Source organism: Papio anubis, chromosome 7 (assembly GCF_008728515.1).
Source record: "Papio anubis isolate 15944 chromosome 7, Panubis1.0, whole genome shotgun sequence".
Taxonomy (NCBI): domain Eukaryota; kingdom Metazoa; phylum Chordata; class Mammalia; order Primates; family Cercopithecidae; genus Papio; species Papio anubis.
This window is the reverse complement of record NC_044982.1, coordinates 15,691,282-15,710,910: the sequence shown is the minus strand read 5'-3', so window position 1 is coordinate 15,710,910 and position 19,629 is coordinate 15,691,282. Positions and strand designations below refer to the sequence as shown.

The window sequence follows — 19,629 nt, the reverse complement described above, 5'->3', positions numbered from 1 at the left end:
GGAAAGAAGGGAAGCACGCTTTGGTGAGCTCTATGTTCATTCTGATGACTTCTTTAAGGCACTGCAAATTCACAACACAGGGAAATAAAGGTCTAGCAGCAAGCAGTAATCCCACTTGGTTGAAGAAACAGAAGTTGGAGCTTGGGAAAGTAGCTAGGATTTAAGGGGCAAAATCCCAGAGAGAAGAAGCTTCAGGGAAGTGAGCCTGAAGTACGGGTACAGTATCTCCTTGAGGTGTCTGCCAATTCTAGACTCCTGTGCACAAGGTGAGACTCCAAGAAATCCAGCAAAAAGCAGCAGATGGGAGGCAAATGAGCTGAGCAGCTCTGGGTACTGAGGAGGGAAAGGTTGGAATTCAAGGCCACAGAGGTGAAGTGGCTCTGATAAACACCCCGGATTTTCAGATGACAGCCCAAAGAGGCCATATGCTAGGAGTAAGAGCAAAACTGAAATATACAAGCCTAACAAAGTCTAAAACCAACCTTCAATAGGGTTACAGTGATCTGCCTGTATTTTATCAGACTGCAAGAAGAAAACATAACCATCTTAGAGGAAGATAACATCGTTCAAAGCCCCTATAGTATTTAACACACAATGTATGACATTTCACCAAACTTATAAGGCATGCTAAGAAACAGCACCAAATGACTGACAACAGACAATAGAAATAAACGATTATAGGTAGTAATTCAGACATTGGATTTCTCAGACAAGAGTTTTAAAATTACTTTGATTAATATGTTCAATAAGATAGAGGAAAATACTAAAGATCTGATCAGAGATCTGGCATCTACAAAAAAGTGTCAATGGATATTTTAGAACCAAAAATACAAGATAAACAATTACATTTACAATCGATTAGGCTCAGCAGAACAGGATAAGTTAATTAGGTCAGTAAAAACTATACAGATTGAAGTACAGGGAGAAATTACGATGGAAAACAAAAGACTATAATAGACATATGGAACATAGTATAACACACAATCCTAGAAAAAGGGAGAGAGAGAATGGATTGGAAAAAAATATTTGAAGAATGACTAGTTAAGAATTCTAATAAGGAAGGACATCAACCAACAGATTCAGGAAGTTTACCCATCTTAGGATGCATGAAGCTGGAAACTATCATTCTCAGCAAACTATCACAAGATCAGAAAACCAAACACCACAGGTTCTCACTCGTAAGTGGGAGTTGAACAATGAGAACACATGGACACAGGGAGGGGAACATCACATGCCGGGGCCTGTCGCAGGGTGGGGGGATAGGGGAGGGATAACATTAGGAGAAATACCTAATTTGGTGACGGGTTGATGGGTGCAGCAAACCACCAGGGAACGTGTATACCCATGTAACAAAACTGCACATTTTGTAACATGTAACCCAGAACTTAAAGTATAATAATAAAAAATAAAAACAAAGACGAAGAGAAAATCTTAAAAGTGACCACAGAAAAAAGACACATTACCTTCAAAGGAAATGTAACTAATGGCTTTTTCCACAGAACTTAAGGATTGGAACGGTATCTTGACAATGGTGAACCTAGGCTGGGCGCAGTAGCTCACACCTGTAATTCCAGCACTTTGGGAGGCCGAGGTGGGCAGATTACTTGAGGTCAGGACTTTGAGACCAGCCTGGCCAATGTGGTGAAACCCCATCTCTACTAAAAATATAAAACTAGCCAGGCGTGGTGGTGTACGCCTATAATCCCAGCTGCCTGGGAGGCTGAGACACAAGAATCACTTGAACCTAGGAGGTAGTCAGCTGAGATTGCACCACTGCACTCCAGCCTGGGCGACAGAGTGAGACTTGGTCTCAAAAAAGAAAAGAAAAGAAAAGAAAAGAAAATGGTCAACCTAGTATTTCATACAAGGCAAAAATATCCTTCAAAAATAAAGGTAACATTGAATTGTATCTGAATGTAATGCTTAGATGGGTATACTACATGACACATGAATTTTATCTTAATAAAATAAAAATACAGAAAAATAAAAGCAAAAGAAAGAAGGTTTCAAAAAACAAAAGCTGAGAGAAGTCATTGTTAGAAGACTGGCACTAAAATAAATACTAAAGAGAATTCTCCAGATGAAGAACAATAATCCCAGATGGAAAGGCAGGACGGAAAGAAAAACACCAGAAAACATAAATACGTGAGCAAACAAACAATATAGAGTCTACTTTTTTTTTCTGAGGTGGAGTTTCACTCTTGTTGCCCAAGCTGGAGTGCAATGGCGCGATCTCGGCCCACTGCAACCTCCCTCTTCTGGGTTCAAGCGATTCTCTTGCCTCAGCCTCCCAAGTAGACAGGATTACAGGCGTGCACCACCACGCCCGGCTAATTTTTTGTATTTTTAGTAGAAACGGGGTTTCACCATGTCAGCCAGGCTGGTCTCGAACTCCTGACCTCAGGTGATCCACCAGCCTAGGCCTCCCAAAGTGCTGGGATTATACGGGCGTGAGCCACCATGCCCAGCAAGTCTTTAAAATATATAGTAGGCTGGGTGCGGTGGCTCATGTCTGTAATCCCAGCACTTTGGAAGGCCTAGGCGGGCAGATCACGAGGTCAGGAGATCAAGACCATCCTGGCCAATATGGTGAAACCCCATCTCTACTAAAAGTACAAAAAAAAAAAGAATTAGCCAGGCATGGTGGCGGGTGCCTGTAGTCCCAGCTACTTGGGAGGCTGAGGTGGGAGAATGGCGTGAACCTCGGAGGCAGAGCTTGCAGTGAGCTACATTCATGCCACTGCACTCCAGCCTGGGTGATAGAGCGAGACTCTGTGTCAAAAAAATAAAAATCAAAAAATAAAATCAAAAATAAATAAAATATATAGTAGTAGTACTACTAATAAAAATAATGTCTTGTCTAAAACACATATAGAATATATAGAGGTAAAATATACATAGAATATAGAAGTAAAATACATGACAACATTAACACAAAAGGAAAAAGGGGGAATGCCTGTAATCCCAGCACTTTGGGAGGCTGAGGTGGGCAGATCACGAGGTCAGGAGATCTAGACCATCTTGGTCAACATGGTGAAACCCTGTCTCTACTAAAAATACAAAAATTAACTGGGCGTGGTGGCACGTGTCTGTAATCCCAGCTACTTGGGAGGCTGAGGCAGGAGAATCGCTTGAACCAGGGAGTCAGAGGTTGCAGTGAGCTGAGATCACGCCACTGCACTGCAGCTGGCAACAGAAACTCCGTCTCAAAAAAAAAAAAGGGTGGGGGGACAGATAAACAGATTTAAACTGTCATAAAATTCCTGCATTGTTGGGAAGTGGTAATGTACCCATTTAAGGCAGTAAGTCAAAGATACACACTGTTATCTTTAAGGTACTAAATGAATTTCTAAAAGTCTCTAACAAACTAACATAGGAGGAAAAAATGGACAAAAGAAAAGATTTGGTTTATCAAAAGAAGACACAAAATACAGGAACCAAGAGGACATAGGACAAAAATGTAAAAGAAATTGTAAGATGGTAGACTTAAAACCAACAATAATTACATTAACTGTAAGTGGACAAGATATATTCCAATTAATGACAACTTTCCCACAAAGAAAACTTCTCATTCAAGTGGCTTCAATGGGGAATTATTTTAAACAGGAGGAATAATATCAGGTGCAAACTCTTCCAGAGTGTAGGAAAAAAGGGAACACATCGCCAACATTTTTTATGAGGCCAGAATAGTCTTGATAGCAAAACTTGACAAAAATATTAAAGAAAGAAAAATTACAGGTCTATTCTTCTTCTTCTCTCTCTCTTTTTTTTTTTTCTAAGTTAGGCTCCTGCTCTGTTGCCCAGGCGGGAGTACAGTGGTACAATCTTGGTTCACTAAAACTTCTGCTTCCTGGACTCAAGTGATTCTCCCATCTCAGCCTCCTGAGTGGTTGGGACTACAGGTGTGCACCACCACACTTGGCTAATTTTTAAATTTTTTGTAGAGATGAGGTCTCACTATGTTCCCCAGGCTGGTATCCAACTCCTGGGCTAAAGCAATCCTCCCTCCTTGGCCTCCCAAAGTGTTGGGATTACAGGTGTCAGATACCACACTCAGTCTAGGTCTATCCTTCTTATGATCCAAAAATGTTAGGCAAAATATTAGCAAACTATATCCATTGATATATGAAAAGAGCAATACATCATGAAAATGGAATTTATTCTATTTCCAGCATTTGAAAATTAGTGTAACTTATTGTTGTAAGAGAATAAGAATAAAGAAGAAAAAATACATGATTATCTCAACAGAGGCAGAAAAAGCATTTAGCAAAAACTCTCTGAAAATCAGAAATAAAAAGAAACAATCTGCTATATGATATCTATAAAAAAATTAAATAAAACATAGTATTAGGCTGGGCAAGATGGCTCATGCCTGTAATCTCAGCACTTTGGGAGGCCAAGGTGGGTGGATCATGAGGTCAGGAATTCGAGGCCATTCTGGCCAATATGGTGAAACGCCATCTCTACTAATAACACAAAAATTAGCTGGGGGTGGTGGTGCATGCCTGTGGTCGCAGCTACTCGGGAGACTGAGGCAGATGAATCGCTTGAACCCGGGAGGTGGAAGTTGCAGTGAACTGAGATTGCACCACTGCATTCCAGCCTGGGTGACAGAGTGACACTCCATCTCAAAAAAAAAAAAAAAAAAAAAAATATATATATATATATATATATATATTATTTTGAGTTGAAGAAGTTAAAGAAGTCCATTGTCATTTCATTTAGCATTTTACTGGAGGTCCTGGTCAGCTCAATAAGGTAAGAAAAATAAAAATTGGAAAGGCAGAAATGAAACTATCATTATTTACAGAAGATATAATTGTAGATTTAAATAAATCTAAAATAATATACAGAATTATTAGAATTAAAAAGTGAATTTAGCAACATTTCTAAGTGCAAGGGCAATATACCAAAAAAAAAATTGTATTTCTATAAACTAATTAAAAACAATTTGATAATAAAGTAAAACTGTCAAAAACCTAGATATAAATCTAACCTCTACATGTAAATCTATAAAACATTGGTGAGACAAATTAAATACCTAAGTAAATAGAGGGATATACCATGTCCATGGATTGGATAACTCAAAATTGGTAAGATACAATTTCTCTGGAAATTATACATTCAATGGAATAGCAATTAAACCCTAACATCCTCTGCCCCAAAAACTAACAAGGTGATTCTAAAATGCATGTGGAAATGCAAAGGGTTAAGAATAGCCAAAACTATTAGAACTATTAGATAAAAGTTAGAGGTCTTACACTACTAGACATGAAGACTTCATAAAAATTACAACTCAGTTTTTCAATACATTGTGCTGCGTCAAGTTAATACTCATCTGGAAATACATAAACTTTGGCTACTATTTCACATCATATACAAATATCAGCAGTAGATGGACTGTAAACCTAATGTGGATGGTGAAACAATAAAGCTTTTATTTTTATTTTTATTTTTTTGAGACAGAGTCTTGCTCTATTGCCTAGGCTAGAGTGTAGTGGTGTGATCTTGGCTCACTGCAACCTCTGCCTCCTGGGTGCAAGCGATTCTCCTGAATCAGCCTCCCACGTAGCTGGGATTACAGGCATGCACCACTATGCCTGGCTAATTTTTGTATTTTTAGTAGAGACGGGGTTTCACCATGTTGGCCAGGCTGGTCTCCAAACCCTGACATCCAGTGATTTACCCGGCTCGGCCTCCCAAAGGACTAGGATTACAGGCATGAGCCACCTCACCTGGCCAATAAAGCTTTTAGAAGAATATAAGAATGTCTTCATAACCTTGGTGTGAACATTTATTAAATATGACACAAAATTATTAGCAATTAAATAAAAGATTGGTATATTGGACTGCATAAAATTTTTGGTCATCAAAGGAAAGCACTTAGAAAGTGGAAAAGCAAACTAAAGAGAAGACATTTATGGTAATATATCAGACAAAAACCCTCATATCCATAAAATATAAAGGACTCCTGCAAGTCAGTAAGGAAAAAGGCAACCCAATAAATATGAACAAATGACTTGACAGGTACTTAATTGAGGATAGCCAAATGACTAATAATATAAAAAGGTGTTCCACACATCACTACTTATCAGGAAAATGCACCTTAAAACCTCAGTGAAATACAAAATCACCAGAATGGCTAAAACCACAATCAAATATACACATGTGTCAGAATGGCTAAACTACTAGGGCTGATGATACCAAGTACTGATGAGGATGTGGAACAACTAGAACACTTATACATTATTGGTGGGTACGCAAATTGGTACAACCATTGTTGAAAACTATTTGGTAATATCTTCTACAGCTAAATATATATTCATGTTATGACTCGGTAGTTTCACTCCTTTTTTTTGGTCTGTTTTTTGAGGCAAGGTCTCACTCTGTCACCCAGGATGGAATGCAGTGGTATGATCATGGCTCACTGCAGCCAGCTGTTTCACTTTTAAGTGGACACACAAGAGAAATGAGTGTACATGTCCATTAAAAGATATGTACAAGAATGCTTATGGCTGCTTTAAACATAAAAGCTAAAAATCACAAACAACCAAAGTGTCTATCAATGGTAGAATGGATAAATTGTGATGTATTTATTAGATGGAATACTACAGAGCAATGAAAAAGAACAAACTATTGTTATTGCTACATGCAATAACATAGATGCATCTCACAGACATAATGCTGATCAAATTAAACCAGACACAAAAATCTATAGACTGTATAATTCCATATATAGGAATGTCAACAACAGTGACAGAGGTCAGAATGGTGGTTATGTCTGAGTATTGACTGGGAGCCTTGTCTTGATCTGAGTGATGGTTATATGGGTGCATACATATGGAAACATTTATTGAGCCGTATACTTAAGACCTGTGCACTTTACATACCATGTTGCAATAACATTTTAAACAATATGATCACCATCCATATGTAGTCTTACTGCTCCATTTGGACTGGTCTCTGGCCACTGGATGTCAGTGTTTGGAGCAGTGGGCAGCAGGAAAAGCTGGGGAAGGAGTGGGAAAACACATGGGCTTCCTAGAGAAAAATAACCACTTTACGAAGCTTTGAGGTTCCTTTATCTACATGGTAGACAAAACTTTTTTTTTTGGATGGAGTCTCGCTCTGTCGCCCAGGCTGGAGTGCAATGGCGCGATCTCGGCTCACTGCAAGCTCCGCCTTCCAGGTTCACGCCATTCTCCTGCCTCAGCCTCTGGAGTAGCTGGGACTACAGGCGCCCGCCACCACGCCCGGCTAATTTCTTTTTGTATTTTTAGTAGAGACGGGGTTTCACTGTGTTAGCCAGGATGGTCTCGATCTCCTGACCTCGTGATCTGTCCGTCTTGGCCTCCCAAAGTGCTGGGATTACAGGCATGAGCCACCCTGCCCGGCCGACAAAACTTTTTAGAGGTTTGTCCATACGGGCACTGAAATAACATTTTTGTAAAGTAGCCTTCTCTATGTTGATTGCAGATGTTTGTATCTCAGAATTGTGAGTCTACTTGCTTTCTCACACAGCATCATTATTTCCTTATTCCTAATAATTTTCATCACAAACATTTCCCAGCTGTGTCCCAATCAAGTTCTTATTTCTCTGATTGGAATTATAATTTATAAATGTAGGTCCACATGCAGATAGCTTAATAAGCAGTGAGTGAAACACCAGTGTAGAAATAAATGAATGTGGACACACAAAAGAAAAACAGAAAAACAATGTGAGAAAAAGTGCATATACTGAATATGGGATGAACTGATACAGTTAAGGAAGACAACTCAAAAGGCAACTCATGGCTGGGCAAAGTGGCCAACACTTTGGGAGGCTGAGGCGGGAGGACTGCTTGAGGCCAGGAGTTTGAGACCTTGTAGCTATTAAAAAAAAAATTAGCTGGGCATGGTGGCTCATGCCTGTAGTCCCAGCTACTTAGGAGGCTGAGATACAAGGATTGCTTGAGTTCACAGTGAACTGTGATCGTGCCACTGCACTCCAGCCTGGGTGACAGACTGAGGCCCTGTCTCACACAAAGGCAACTCATTTGAGCTAAGGCTTGGCTATACTTTTAATTGTCCACATAGAACAGAGGAAAAACAATCTTTTTCATCTTTTTTAATCTTCCATTTACCTTTTAGTAAGACAAATTCTTATCTCTATGTAAAACTGTGGAAGAACAGTTACAGAGATTGTTGCAGCTTAGATTATTTTCAACAAGTTTAAATTCTACACGTAAGGATTCATACCATTTTTACCAGCTACACTTTAAAATGCCAGACTTTAAAAATTCCTCTATGTGTATATGTGGTTTCGTCTCCTTTTCAAAAATTCATGCCTGTGAAATTTTTAGGAATATTTTTCAAAACTTTAGTACTGAAGCATTAACTTTATGTGATATAGCACCTTTAAATTTCTGTTTTTATTCACCCAAAGAATGAGAATTACGGTACATTTAATCATTCCTTTTGCTAGTATTTATAATTTCAGCAAATAGGATAGCAGTATAGTACCTAAACTATTAGGAATAACTGAATGCCTACCACAGCAACAGAGCTTTAATGAGGTTAATTGTCACATACATATCCATGCCAACATAGCAGTGCACATTTTACATGACCAGTCTCTTATGTAGTTAAAAATAAAACTGCAGTTTTAAAATGTCAAGTTCCTCAAACTTACTGGATTTTAAAACAAAGCAAACAAAAGAAACAAGGATTTTCTAATCTATCTACAAGCAGAAATGCCAGAAAATAAAGCTACAGTATTCCATACAACTTAAATTTCCTTTTCTAAGTCATGACATTTCTCTTTTGTTCTCTTTTTTTTTCTTCTAAGATTAAGAAAATTTAAAACATAAATGAAGATAAAAACTTCTTAATATGGCAAGGGATAAGAATGAAACTAGATTTTTTTAGTAAAGAGGGAAATTTTATACCACCACACAAATTAAAAGTGTTATGCAATGAAAAACAATAATGGAAACAGCATAATGCTACATAATATCCCAGTTTCCTGTGTTCTGAAGAACCACTGCTATACTAAATACTAACTTGACTTATCTGAAGTATTCAATACTTTCTGATAACCCAAGCAGCATTATATTAATGCTGTTAGAAAAATACTACAAAATGTCCTTCTACCTCTCCTAGAAGAAATACACCAGGAAACATAAGCCTGATGAATAACTACTAAGAATCTTGTCTTTTAATACAAGTCTCCTTCTAAACACAAAATACTAGCTTTTTGTAATGTGGTTAAAAGGAATAATGGAAAGGAAATGACTGGCAATAAACATTTCCTATTTTGCACTAGGGTGAAGAAGCCAAGACACAAATATTTGGAAGCCACTTTAGTTTCTCACTCCTTTTCAGCCTAATAGTAGGAAAATATTAGGTACCTACTTAATTCACAAATTCATGAAACAGGGTGGACAACAGCCTTGAGTAGGGGAAGCATTTGGAACGGTAATCAACAACTTAATTACATAACAGGGAGCTGGGCACACAAAGAAAAGGGCTCAGAAGAAGTATCTTGAAAAATAAGCAACGTAGAAGCTGAGGACAGAAGTGAGGCTAATCAAATGTTCTTAGGAAGATGTTGCCCCCCTGAAAATATGCTCCCCCAATAAAACACATAAATAATTACTCTTAAGGAAAATATTTTCTCTAAAGAATGTCACAGTTTGGAGTGAAGTTACTTAACAAAACAGGGAATAAAACCTTTATGTTGGCTGTAGCAGTTATTTTCTTTGGGTAGATTATACTTAAAATATTTCCTTCATACATACTTCTGTTAAAAATGTTTTTTTCCCCATTCTTGAGTTTTACAATATCTCCTTCCCAAACTTCAAATTTCATTAGAGGCGGCTACATTTGTTTTAGTGCCAGATAAAGGTATCAAGTGATGACAGACACTTATGTGAGGTATACAATCAATTAAAGACTGGAAATTGGGGTATTATCATGTAAGACATTTGAGGGGCCAAAAGTCATATAATTTTAAGATACTTCATGATGTTACAGTAATAATTCATCTATATGACAATTATTTTGACATAAGTGGCATATCAGAATTTAACTTATTTACTTGGATCTTAAGGAATATTAGATGTATTTTCACATGAACACTCAAATCATGCTATTATTATCAGTCATTGGGAGAATAGCCAAAGTAATCAGGTGGTGTAAGGCACATATAGACCCAATAATTTAGGAATTTTCACCATTATGAAGTACCCTGTTCTTAATAAATATGACAATAACAGGTGCTTGAAATGGGAGCAGTCTGAATTAGTACCCGGTAAATTGTATACTTTTATAAAGTACTGTATTTAAGAACATAAACTGAGATACAAAAGGAATGTCCTAACTTTAAAAAGGTGACTTCTATCTTAGTAGACTTCTGTAAAATAACTTACCTTATATTTAAAAGTCATTTACATACTTGAAATCAGCAGTAATCTAAAAAAAAAATTAAAAGGCAGTTTTCTTGGGTAATGAACCTGTGACTCCAGACAGACAACAATGTGGAAATTAACTCAGGAGACTGACTCTCTACTTTAGTAATTCAGTGGTTTCTTACTTTATAAAGGTTTGGAAGAATCAATGAATTTCTTTTTTTCTTAAGACAGGGTCTCGCTCTGTTGCCCAGGCTGGAGTGCAGTGGCACGATCACAGCTCACTGCAGCCTCGAACTCCTGGGCTCAAGTGATCCTCCATACTCTGGACTCCTGAGTAGCTAGGGCTACACACATGAGCCACCATGCTCAGCTAATTTTTATTTTTATTTTTGGAGACAGAATGTCTCACTATATTGCCCAGGTTGGTCTCTAACTCCTGGCTTCAAGTGATTCTCCAGTCTTGTACTCCCAAAGCACCAGGATTACAGGTCTGAGCCACCACACTCAGCCAATGATTTTCAAAATGCTAATTAACCTCTTTCAGACACAGGATCTGGCGGAGTAATGAGAAGACACTGGTCTTTCTTAACATCTTTCCTCTATTATCTTCCTTTTCTTATTTTTGCCTCTCAATTCGTCACATACAGTTACAAAATACATGAATCAGGATTTGTGTTGGCATGAAAATTATATACAATACAATCAATAAGTGAAGAAGGGAGGGGGTGATGTGGCTCTAGTCCCAAAGTTAATGTCACAAAGAACTAATGTATTTGTATTTCTTTTTTTTTTTTTTTTTAATTTATTTATTATTATACTTTAAGTTCTAGGGTACATGTGCATAACGTGCAGGTTTGTTACATATGTATACTTGTGCCATGTTGGTCTGCTGCACCCATCAACTCGTCATTTACATCAGGTATAACTCCCAATGCAATCCCTCCCCCCTCCCTGTATTTGTATTTCTTAGATCTTCTTCTATTTTACTCTTAATACCAAAAGAGTCCTATCATTTAACGTTTTTATATAAAGTATTTTGTACTGTTTATTTTTGATGTGACCAAATGAAAAGCTTTCTGAATTTTAAAGTGCAATTCACTGTATGTTAATACACAGCCTGCATACAACCTAACTGCTTCAAACTTGGCATCAAATGCTGTCTTTTTGGTACTTACAAGTAGGATGTGGATAAAGATATTTGACGAGAGGGCAACAGTGTTTGTTAAGGTCTTTTCAAAAGCCCATTTGAGATTATTCAGGCAGGCTCATCAGTTGACGGCTAGCCTATCTTTCCTTCTTCCTGTTAGTCTTACTGCCTTTTTACCCATTTCATTGTCTGTCAAGTCCTCCTCCAGAAGAAGAGGCAAGGGAAATAAATGAAAATGAAACCCATTAATTTCCAATATTCACAATGAAATCAATCACATCATCAATCTGTATACTGCCTGGTCATTTTTCTGGATCATTTTCTATTAGCAACATAGTCCCTTTAGTTTGTACTTTACAACTAGTATTTTCTACCAGCATGCACAGTTTAAAAAATGGCTTGAAGAGCCAAATACGTTTCAAATATATCCAATATAATTATAAATATGGTCATTTTCTTGATTACTAGAGATCTGTGCCTGATGGAATCACATTTTGTGAATTAGCAATAGTTTGGTAATAATTCACACAAAATTTCCCATAATTACTAGGAATAACTGAAAGCTGGGAGTACGAAACTTTCATTAACTCAATATTATGTAGTCATTTGGGCCAGCAAAAAGTATAAAATATTATTCCCAATAACCACTGTGGACAAAAATGTGAACAGGATAATATAACATTTTGAAAATATTTTAATATTTGCCATTTTTTGCCTGTGCTATTAATATATACATTGATTTAGTAATAAATATACTACTATTACATAGAGTGCAATATTTTTTAGTATTCATAACTGGTTGAAATTAATGCTGCTATAACCTCAAGAAAGGAATAAATAAATATCATATCCAAATTCCAAACTAATGCTCAAAAGGTTATCATTAACAAAAACTATAAAATAAACATGTTGGGCATATCTCTTTAAGCATGATTCCTGTAAACAAAGCAAAAAAATCACTTTTCTCAGTCCTGACATTTCACATGATGGCTTTAAAAGAAAATATAACATACAAATCCTATCACTTTTTTTTTTTTTTGCATAGGGAATGAATTAATTGTATTTTTTAATGCAGCAATCTTTTAATGAAATGTTTTCATCACATAGTACTTGTTTTCTGTATGAATTCAGAACTTTTGAGCAATAAAAGTGCTCTGCATAAGTTTATAAAATATGCTTTCTGGATTTAAAATTTAACAGAAAAATTTCCAAACAAGTCATAGGTATGATCCTAAAATATTATGTACATAATATATGACCACAGGAGGAAATTCCTCACTGTAGTACAACACAGTGTACAAATATGAAGCACAGTGTTTAGTATAATTTCCCTTTAGGTTTTCCTCACATTGGTGCATAAGAGGCTGACTACATTACACAACATGCCCCATTCTACTTGTTGCATACAAAGTAGAAGAGGGATGTGAGGACAAATTTAAAGTAGAAAATGAAAATAAATGGCAAAAATACAGTGCAAATGCTTTAAACAGTGCACTTTATAAAACAGTTTGCTTTATTCATACTTTTTTATAAAGTGCAATATTACTTAAAACAGAGAGACATGTACCTTAATATTCTGCAATAACCATTAAAACAAATTGCCAGGAAAGAGCAGTGCAAAATTAAAAACATACACATAGCTTAGCATGCATCTCAGATGGATCCCGAATACAGAGTATGGGACCTTGAGTTCTTGTATCTTTTTTTTTTTTCCCACTTTTTAGAAAAAGATTAACAATAGCAGGTTATCATCATATGTAACCATAAAATAAAAACAATAAGTTAAAATCTTCTCTCAAGAAATAAGTATATGCCACACATAAAATTCATTACAGAATCTTTTTTGAAAACAGACCCCTTTCTCTGATAAATCACTGTTTGAAGGGTGCAAATTCCAAAAACCCACATTGTCCACAAGGCAAAGCAAAAGGTATCATCACAGTATGAGTCATTTCTTGTTGGCAAACATCTGGAAAACCTGTGACTTATTCTGCAAGCAGCTCAAATCTAGCCCTAGTTAAATTTACAGGACCTTTGCTCTTTCAAGAATGGTCTTGTTGGCATCATGCTAGCTTGCTAAAAAGTAATATGTGCTCTATTCACAGTAACATTCTCTGTCCAGTGCTTTTAGATGAGGATAACCAAACAGGTTTTCCTGAAAAAAATCATTAGGAGGCAGATTCCAATGAGACCAATGGGAAACATTTTTAAAAGCATAAAAGATCACCTCAGGCATATGCTGAGGGAATAAAGGTGCAATGGATCACTGACACACTCCTACCATGCCTAAGCTACTGAGTCTGAGAACTGGAAGAGGGTCTCCGGGTTATTGCTGTCGGCAGGATTGCTGGGCTGCAGTGTCTTGGTGGGTGTAGTTTTACCATGAGAATGAGAGGAAGAAGAATGGGAACTCTCGCTGGAACTGCTGCGCGTCTCGGTACTGGTGCTAGTCTTTTTCATTTTTCTTCTCTTAGCCAAAGGGGCCTTATCGACATTCTGAAGGCAAAATCCCTCTCTCTTGTATTTATTAAAGGCCTAGGGGAGAAAAAAGGGAACCCCTGTGAAGGTAAAAGTACTGAAGTTTTCCTAGCAGTTACGACTTACAGCAGAAGACAACTTTCCATTGGCAACTGCAGCCCCAAGTTGTTTTAAGGGAACACAGCTCTTAAAACCTTTGTATCTAAGCCTATTGGCAGGGTGGAGAAGTTCATGGGAAAAAATTTCTGAGGGCTCTGTTTAAATCAAACTAGCTAGGTTGTCTGAGAGTCACAATTCTAATAAATCTTTTGAAGAAGTTAGTACTACATCCTAATACGAAACAATTGACTGGAAATTCCTGAAGACCATCAGTAATCTAAACTACTCCCATTACTTTTAATGGTTCTGTGTCTAAGATTTAAAATTCTGAACACAAAGTCCCAATGCAAGAAGACTGGATGCATTATGAGTCTTGGCTCTTCACTCCCATTCAATGTCGTTTGGGTATATACTGGACACTTACACGCACAGAGAAGCACAGCTCTACAGCCTTGCCCTGGCTTCCTCCTCCTGCAGCCTGTCTTCACTCTCCTTGGCCTAGGCTTGGACAATGCTGCAGTTACAACTTGTAGTTGTCACCTTGCAACCTATGTCACTGAGAAGATCTGAATCATCTGATAGAAATTCTTGTAGTTAATCTCTTTACCGTCTCAACATTTCCTAGTTTCTTACTTTTTAAATCCATTTCTGCTGCTGAAGAAGCGCTATCCCTATCCCTTCTCCTTTCTCAAAATAATCCCTTTGAAGGTGACTTTCTGTCTCCCTAACTCATCTTATACTATACTTTACATGAATTATCTTAATGCATTTGCATCTGCTTGGCACAAATATGCATAATCCACAGTTTCTACCAAATAGTCTCAGTCTTTCAAACATACAATCTATACTTAATACCAATGAACTTACTTCATATCCCTCCCAGTTTTAAGAATGTGTGATGTACTAAATGGTTGTGGAATGAATGGGAAAAAATGCCTTAGTTCAAATATGCCTTAGTTCCTAATGTTTATTATGGTTTTTAAAGAAAATGATTTAGTCTATTTGAGAGGAAAAAGTTCTATTATCTCATCTCATAAGGTCATTCTAAAAATTAAATATGTATTTTGTGGGTTAGCAGTGACTCTGGTCCCCTGTGCACTTTTTGTTATAAAGTGTTTATAACCATGAAGCAATTTATAAAAACATTCCTAAAAGTGAAAGGACACATATTATTTTAAATGCGAAACAAAGAAAATGTATCTGAGGCTACAGAGTAAGAACATTTGATTATGATTCCTACTCAAACCGTCCAACATGTACAGAGCACAGGGTCTTACGTGGAAGGTTGCTTTCACACAGGTATGCACGGCAGCTCCTGAAGATCCTAGAATATCCGGAGTCATCAGAGGATTGGAGGACAGCTGACTGCCATCTTGAAGCCATTCATTGTACCTCAAGCCAGACATTTTAAGCCTTTTGTTTGGATCAACTGTGAGAAGTCCTGTGGGAATAGATAGTCTTATTTTATGATTTGTCATTTTAAACATGGTTTAAAAACAAACTCCGAAATAAATCTCAGTTATGTTCACATGACATGGCGGTTTCTATATAGCTTTAATCTCCTACAAAAATAATTAGATTTTCCTATTCATTTAAATTCTTTTATAAATACTGGATTCTAATGATAAAGTCACAGTAGCCTATTTCTAGGAAGCTGCAGGCGAAGTGGCTTTTCAATCAGGAGAAAATAAACACCCAAAACAAAGACTCCCAGTGGTGACCTGGTAAGCTCCAAATGAGCAAAAAGCACACAGATCTACTTCATCCATGTACCAAACATTTACTGGCCATCTTGTACAGGTCAGGGAGTGCAGTAAGGCACTAGAGATATGGAGACGGAGATGCAGAGAAGAGCTATTATTAGAAGACACATAGGCAAAACCCCAGCTATTATAACATCAGGGACAAGTGCAATAGCAAGATACACAGGCACAGTGTTTTAGCAGGCCCAAGGGAGAGTGTAGCCTGGGGAGTGAGGGTGTCCTGGAAGGCTTCTAGGAGATGAGTCCTGTAGGATAAGGAGAAGTGGCTAGGGAAGAGGATTAAGAAGAGTGTGTAAAGACACGGAGGGATCTGAAAGCTCGGCACATCTGAGGAATTCAAATATTCTGCAACAGCAGAGCTGGGGTGAGGAGGAAGCAAAGGCAGACAGGACCAGGTCATGAGGGGCTTTGAATGTTAAATGCTAGGCTAAGGAGTCTGACCTAAAGCAAACAGAGTCTCCAAAGGATTTCCAGCAGAAAAGAGGCATAATCACATTTGGATTCTAGAAAAGTCCCTCTATTGATAGATGATGAACAGCTTAAGTCAGAGGAAGTGAGGCAAGGTGAAAGGATGCTGCAGGATTTGGGGAGAGAAATGGTGATGAGAACAAAGGCAATGACATGTGAACGGGAAGGAAGGGACCGCTATGAGTGCTGCTGAATCTGTAGAACTCTGTGACTGGCTGCGGAAGGCAAGGCAGGTGCAGGTATCCAGGAGGACGCCTAGGTTTCTGTTTTCGTGATCTGGCTTCTTAGCAGTGCCACTGCTGACAGGATGAAAGACAGGAGGAGGAGAGTGTTGGGGGGAAAGGACAGTCAAAAAGTATTGGTTTGTTTTAGATGTGTTTGACTGAGATGCCAGTGGAAGCCAAGTGCTAGCTCATGTTAGAAATGTGGAGACCATTACTAAAGAGGATGTTCTGATAAAAAGACAAGGCTGGAGAGAGTAGCCTGGGAGTCTTTTAGAATATACATGGATTCCTTGAGTAACTGACATACAAATGTACGTGTAATGGGCATGATTCTACTTCAATCACTACACATCATATAAAATGTAAAATTTCATTAGATTCTTACCTTGGATCAAATCTTTAGCCTCTTGGGATACATTCTTCCAGGCTTCTCCTTCAAAGGAGAAATCTCCCTTTTTAATTTTCTTCATGATTTCCACTGCGCTGGTACACGTCAAACTTCGGTCATGAGATTGGAAGGGAACCTGTCCTGACAACATTGTGTACTATCAGGGAAAAAGTAACAAAACAGAATGACTACCTAGATCTGTTAAAGCCATGCTAATAATCTTAACAGTAACGTAATTGGTGTAATTTACCAACTGCTACAACTAGCATGATTGAGTTTAAAGATTACGTGACTTCTATCACTGAGGCAGTGCATACATCTCAAAGACTTGTAAACCAGTGGCATGGCTTATTATGATATAAAGATTTAAAATCACATTTATAACTATATTCAAAGCAATAAGAAGAAAAAAGGATAATCCAACTGCTTCAGAAAAGATGGTATTGATTGTTAACAGAAAATAAGAGAGACAGCAGAACTCCTTAATAACTATGTTTTTCTATTCCATTTCCACCATCCTTTCCCGAGGACATGTAACTATGGTTAAGGACTTGAAAAACTTTATATAGGCCTTCCTATTTGATCTGTAATTACCCCTGTTTTTATTTTATTTTTCTCACTGTTATCTTAAATACAGTGAATTATCTACAGCCACCTGTTTTCATTGTAGCCATATGTTTGAAATCTAAGTTTAAGATTTTCCCCTTTAAAAAGTTAACAGAATAACAAACAAGCCAAGGCTTATCTTTGTAGCAGAGATTGGATTTTAGAAAAGTGATCCTTTAAAATTCTTGGGGGGGTTTCTCTCTGCTCACTGACTTTCAGTCTTGCAGAGATGGCGGGTTGGTTATCAATGGTGGTGGGTTGGCTGGTGTTAAGTAGCTGTGTCTGGGTGTGGACCAGAGAGGACCAAAAGGTGGCCCCACTGGACAGTGTGAGAAGGGAGAAGTGGTGTCGGCAGGAGCCTGGGCTGAGGGAAGCGTATTCATCATGGCACTTAGGAAGGGACACAGAAGGGAAGCTCAGTGTCAACTCCAGCCCTAATTAGGAGACATGGAAGCCACATGATGCTCCGGTGGTCTAGAAACAATATGCCATCTTTTCTGGTCACATGTCTGACAAGTAGGCTCACCCTCACGATGGCAAGATGGTGAAACAGCTCTTACACACTGGCTCTTCAGAAAAGATGGAAACTCCTAGACAGGCTAATAAAAATAACATAAAAAGGACAACCAGGAGATCCAATAAGGTAGGTAATAAACAAAACGTGAGTAAGAAGGATGGAGAAGACAGGAATAAGACCCAGATGCAGAAGGAAGAGAAACTTGACACCTCCGAGGTTACAAGAGACTAGAAGGCTTTGGACAAATTTAGATTTTCTGAAATAGAAAATTGTGCCTGAGAAGAATACAAACTACATGCATGAGAATGCGCAGAGTTTGAAAATAGAAGACATGGAGAAGGAATCTCGGTTTCTAATTTGGAGCAACCTAACGAGGAAGACTAATTGCCCTAAGAAGAGCAATGTCAGAACATCTGTAGAAGGCAGACAAAACTCCCTAAATCCTTGAGGTAGCTTGAAGGCAGGCTACGACTAGGTCTGAGTGAGCCAGTCCGCAGGCTGGCAGTAACTGTCCAAGATTAACTGGAGTCTCATAGCTGATGCCATGCCTCCACCTGCCCCTCACCTGACTTCTTCCCTCCTGTACCCTTCATGCACACACCAGAGTAACAGTCATGCAACTTAAATCTTACAACATTCCCCTATCCAAATCCCTTCACTGGCTTCCTTTAGTCTCTGACTCTTGCTTCTCTTTTTCAGCTTTTTCAGCCTCAGCTTCTGCAGTTCCCCATATTCCAATCCTGTGTTCCCACCAACAGTTCTCGGGGCTCTGGGACTTTCCACATGCTGTTTGGTCTCCTTAAAATGCCATTTTCTTTCCTTAGCTGGCAAAGTCCCATGCATCCTAGGGTGGCTAGAGTGTAATCCAGTTACCCAGTTTGGGTAACTGGGAACTCTGCAGTCCTCTACTCCAGAGAGAAGACATGTGGCACAGACGCAGGGGAAATGAGCATTAGGGTCACACCTGGCTGCAAACAACTGTCAATTACTAGCTTTGGGATGGGCAAATTCATTAACTTCTCTTAGACCATTTCTTCATGGGTAAAAGTAACAAGTGATATTATAAGGTTATATGAAATTATACATTTAACATACCTAGTATTGTGCCTGGCACACAGTAGGTGCTCAGCAAATTGTTAACAAGTTTGTCTCTTAAGGCTTCCCCTCTATGGAAAGAATCCTTTCTTCATGATCTTATCCTCCACTCCTGTATCCACAGAGCTATCTAACAGCCACTGAACTGGTGTGCACACCTGTAGATGTGCTATCACTTTGTGGGGTAACTCAATACAACTGTCCACATTGCTAAACCATGAGCTCCCTAGAAGCAGAACTATGTCTTATGTATCACTGTATCCCCGAACCTTGCATAGTGCCAGAATTTGCTATCCCATGCTTATTTCCTGAATGAGGAAGAACTCTTTGAGAATACTTAAGACAGTGATATGATAGAGACTGTACTGTGGTCTTGATTAAACAGAGGGATGCCACCAAATGACAGCTCTGATGAGTCTGTGGAACTTGTGTCACATGTGTTCCAGATCCCCC

General features: G+C 38.2%; 1 protein-coding gene across 8 annotated transcripts in view; it reads right to left on the bottom strand.

The window, feature by feature from the left end:
* Nucleotides 1-12,212: 12,212 nt before the first annotated feature.
* The window catches only part of RPS6KA5 (ribosomal protein S6 kinase A5), a 197,953-nt gene continuing 190,536 nt past the window's right edge, over nt 12,213-19,629 (bottom strand). For 4 of the 8 annotated variants that reach the window (XM_021941465.2, XM_021941466.2, XM_017961466.3 and 1 more), the window contains 3 exons: nt 16,956-17,115; nt 15,393-15,556; nt 12,213-14,073 (listed from right to left, as the gene is read on the bottom strand). In XM_021941465.2, coding sequence (XP_021797157.1) covers nt 13,825-14,073; nt 15,393-15,556; nt 16,956-17,115 — 573 coding nt within the window. In that variant the 3' untranslated portion in view covers nt 12,213-13,824. The remainder of the gene's footprint in view (nt 14,074-15,392; nt 15,557-16,955; nt 17,116-19,629) is intronic. The other 4 variants (XM_003902160.5, XM_017961465.3, XM_009212133.3 and 1 more) reach the window with 3 other exon arrangements.